Source organism: Phanerochaete carnosa (assembly GCF_000300595.1).
Source record: "Phanerochaete carnosa HHB-10118-sp unplaced genomic scaffold PHACAscaffold_2, whole genome shotgun sequence".
Lineage (NCBI taxonomy): Eukaryota > Fungi > Basidiomycota > Agaricomycetes > Polyporales > Phanerochaetaceae > Phanerochaete > Phanerochaete carnosa.
The window spans coordinates 1,039,722-1,044,220 of record NW_006767629.1 but is presented as its reverse complement, the minus strand read 5'-3'; the positions used below and the strand labels follow the sequence as shown (position 1 = coordinate 1,044,220).

Below are 4,499 nucleotides of genomic sequence, written 5' to 3'. Positions count from 1 at the left end.
AGCGCATCAGACGCGCCTGCATCGCCGCCGCCTCGTCGCCGCATCACGCTTCCTCGGTAACAGCCGCTCTCCGATCAGCAACGGACTTCCTATCCCCGTCGGCCCGACAACGTCATACAACATGACACACCGGTCCCCGAGTCCGATCGGCAACGGACTTCCTATCCCCGTCGGCCCAACAACGTCATACGGTATGACACACCGGCCCTCGTTTCCCCGCCTAAAGTCCCCTAGACACTAGCAGTTGCCGTAGCACCAGCCGCTTATGTAATGCCTGGTCCGTGCGCACTCTGACTAGTATATAAGGACCCCCTTCGTCGCTACCTAGCCCCATCTCAACCTCTTGGTTTATTGGGCTAGGTAAGCCTTTGTTTGTATTGTAGTACAGTTGCTAATATAACTTGGTTTATTGGGCTAGCTGAATAAGCTAACACAGTAGTCGCCAGACCTCGTCGGCGCCGCCTCCTAGTTAGATCCACGCAGCATCCTTAGTGGTGTGTTGACGCAAGTCCACATCATTAGGTTGAGATCTTCGTGCACCCAGACTACCCCCCTATCCAGTGCTCCGTGCACAGTTTTAAAAAAGTTTATTCCTACCGTTTGAAGAGTAAGTCTCTTCGGCGATTGGTGGCAGACGTACGCGCGTAGCGCTAATCCCTGCATAAAACCAGTGCCGAAGGATTTGCCCGACCGCCCCCGCGCTTTCAAACGCCTCACGGACGAGCGTCACCCACGCCTCCGACGCGCGCTGCCCGAAGCCGTCTTCGACCAACTCAGTCGAGAACGCGAAGCAGGCGCCCCACACCGGTACACCACCACCGAGCTCCGTGCCGTCGTCAGGCACGTCTCTACACTCCCGCCTCCGTCCACCGCTCTCCCTACCATCGACTGGGACGCAGTCGAGCAGGCCAAACTCGCGGCCCACGACGACCGCCAACACTTCCAAGCGCAACGCAACCAAGCCCGCGCTAGGCAAAACGCGCACGCCAGCGCCTCTTCCAGCCGCTCTCTAGCGGATCGTCTCACCGCCGCTCCTACCTACACCCCCATCGCCCCGAAGCCCGTCACCATCGACTTCTCCCGCTACACGGCTGCCGACCTCGCTCGCATCTTCGCGCCGAAATTCGCCGCCACTCTCAAACGCTTCAACGTGCTCGAATCGCTCGACTGCCCCGACGTTCTCACCGACGACATCAACGCCGTCTTCAAGCTTCGCGACCGCCTCGCTCACCTCGATCGCACACTCAAAGACGTCTCACGCGTCATCAGCGTCGAGGAGTGGAACCGCTGGGATTCAGGATTGAAGCAGATCGGCGGGATCTCATTCAAAGGACTGCGGCGTAACAGAGTCCAGATTTTCAAAGCACTTCGTGCGGTTTGGGTAAACGGGTATTTCAATTAGATAAGCTGGACGAATATATAGTTTTCGAATATATAGATTACGACGAGGAACGAATCCTCGATCCGTACGTACTAGATTACGCGCTCGACCATCTTGTCGAGTTAGAATTAGTACAATTATTCCTCGAACTCCCTTTCCACTTTCTATAAACCCGTTCTCCGTCCTATCGGACGAATCAGAAACAGTGGCAGACACTCGCTTAGTTTGCGCGGCCTTCGCTCACGTCTTCAACTTCGAAGAAGCTCGTGACTACTATTTGGACGAAAGAAGACAGTTAAATACCTGCACAAACTATCTCTGTCCAAACCGCTACTACGAGCATCAGACACAACCGGTCCTCTCCGAAAACCCACCCTACCTGTTCATCAATAGCGAACAGGAAGCACGGATTCGCGAGCGATACCACCTAGAGGAACCAGCCGAAGCAATGGATGTTCCACCCCCAGCACCGCAACCCACCATGCAGGACGTATTAAACCTCATGGTTACACTGGTCCAAAATGTCAATAACCTCACGACGACGGTAAACCAGTTCGTAGCGCACGCACGTCAGCCAGTCCCCACGGTCTCTTCCACCAGGTCCCGGTCCTTCGTCGAGAAACCAGCCACCTTCGACGGCAAGTCATCCGAAAAAGCCAGGTTGTTCCGCAGCGCCTTCCGCGTATACGTCCGAGGAAATAAAGAGATATTCGCCTCACGGAACGCTCAAGACGCCATCATCCTAGACCATGCCGGCAACTGGATAATGGACCCGCTCAAAATGATAACCGGTATCCTATCCTTCATGACGGACGAAGCAGCGGTCTGGGCACGCCCTCACATCGACGAACTCTCCGACGGTCGTACTCCGTTCAACGCTAATTGGGATGAGTTCGTCAAACAGTTCTCGGCTAAATTCGAACCCGTCGACGCAAAGAACGAAGCCAAGCAGAAGCTTATGTCGATCAAACAAGGAGATCGGACATTTGCGGACTACCTCTCTGACTTCGAGACTTACTCTCGTCGTACCGGCTGGTCAAACAACGACCTCTACGATCGTCTCAAGTCCGGGATGAATTCGGATTACCTCAATAGGCTGTCCTACTTTGCTCCTCTGGCCACTGACTACAACATGGTAAAAAATTACGGAGCAACAATCGACTTGCAAAAGGCAGACTTGGCGGCCAATCAAGGCAAACCAGTCTCGCAGCCCCGGTCGACGACAACGACGCGCTCCTCCGGTTTCCGCGACCCAAACGCAATGGACATCGACGCCATGGACATCTCCGCCGCACGCTTCGACGACCTGTTCCAAGGCCTCAAGGACCCTGCGGAGATCAAAAGGCAATACAACAAACTCATGGTCGGTCGTTGCCGCGTCTGCGGTTCCAAAGGTCACAAAGCAGACGGCGCACACGAGGACACCAAATGCCAGCATTGTGGTAAACCCGGTCACTGGAAAAAGCTCTGCCTGTCAAGACTAAATGGGCAACCACCGAAATCGCAATCAGTCCGAGCCTCATCGTCGACAAGCCCCTCGACATCGGCTTCCATCTCTACGTCTCAAGACTCAGCTGCCGACGTAGCTAGTCTCAAAGACATGATGGTCTTGATGCAGAAGCAGCAGGCTGAATTAATGGCAAAGCTCAGCCAGGGTTTTTAGCAAGGGCCCAGACTAGAGCTGCAGCTCTGGTGCCCGGTTTAGATGAGCGGCCTTCAACAGCGCCGGCTCTTGTACATTCGGACTCTGACCCCTCGGACCACATCTCGTCGTGCACTGTATCGTCAATAGATCATCTCTCGTCTCACTTTCGCGTATTTGTAACAATATCAGGAGTAAATAAATCTCTACGCACGCCTGCTATGATTGATTCCGGTGCCACCGGTTACTTCCTACACGAGAAATTCGCACGAGAAAATAACATCTACAAACGACCACTCAAACGACAGATAGGTCTCCGAAATATTGACGGATCGACTAACAGCGCTGGTGCAATCACACACTACGCCAAACTCAAAGTCAAAATCGGATCAAGAGCTCCCGAAGAATATGACTTCTTTATCACGGATATCGGTCCCGAGAACATCATCCTCGGACTACCGTGGTTAAAGAAAGTCAACCCCACTATAGACTGGGAAACAGGCGAAATGACGCTTCCTGACAGCTCAGAAGCATCGCCTGATTTACCTGCGTCGCCAAGTTTAACTAAAGTCGAAGCTAATCGAGCTGAACGCCGGGCCTGGGTGAAGGCCGGTATACTTGATAACGCTACAGACGAAGTTTATTGCCTAGCAGGCTACACCTACTCTCAGAAGGTAGCAGTCGAACAAAACAAGGAGAAATACTCGAGAACCTTCGAGCAACTCGTCCCCAAAGAGTATCATCGACATGCTCATGTCTTCTCTGAGACAGATTCTACGAGGCTGCCTGAACATAGAGCCTGGGATCACGCCATCGATCTAAAATCGGACGCCCCTTCAACGATCCGATCTAAAGTCTACCCGATGAGCCCAGCAGAAAATCAGGAGTTGCAAACCTTCCTGGACGATGCAATCAAGAAGGGTTACATAGTCCCCAGCAAGTCGCCCATCGCTTCACCTGTCTTCTTTATCAAGAAGAAGGATGGCAAGCTCCGACTCATCCAAGACTATCGCAAACTCAACGACGCCACAATCCAGAATAGATACCCACTGCCCCTAGCTAACGATATTATCAATAAACTGCAAGGCGCAAGGATCTTTTCTAAATTCGACGTCCGTTGGGGATACACCAACGTCAGGATTAAAGCTGGAGACGAATGGAAAGCGGCCTTCGTCACCAACAGAGGACTCTTCGAACCACGAGTCATGTACTTTGGACTGACCAACGCGCCGGCGACCTTCCAAGCCCTCATGGACACGATCTTTGCAGACCTCATCGCTGAAGGGAAAGTTGCAGTATACTTGGACGACATCCTCATCTGGTCTTCAGACCTCGTATCACACCGGAAGATCGTACACGAAGTACTAGAACGTCTCAAGGAATACGATCTCTATCTACGTCCTGAAAAATGCGAGTTCGAGAAAGACCAAATCGAGTACCTCGGCTTACTCATCAGCGAACGATCGGTCAGCATGG

At 53.0% G+C, this 4,499-nt stretch overlaps 1 protein-coding gene across 1 annotated transcript; it reads left to right on the top strand.

Annotated features, from left to right (window-relative positions):
• Positions 1–121: 121 nt before the first annotated feature.
• On the top strand, positions 122–1,402 carry PHACADRAFT_191338 (uncharacterized protein; the record flags this gene model as incomplete). The annotated part of the gene is made up of 2 exons (XM_007391550.1): positions 122–191; positions 672–1,402. The coding sequence occupies 2 exons, from the start codon at positions 122–124 to the stop codon at positions 1,400–1,402; spliced, it is 801 nt and encodes a 266-aa protein (XP_007391612.1).
• Between the last annotated feature and the right edge of the window lie 3,097 nt (positions 1,403–4,499).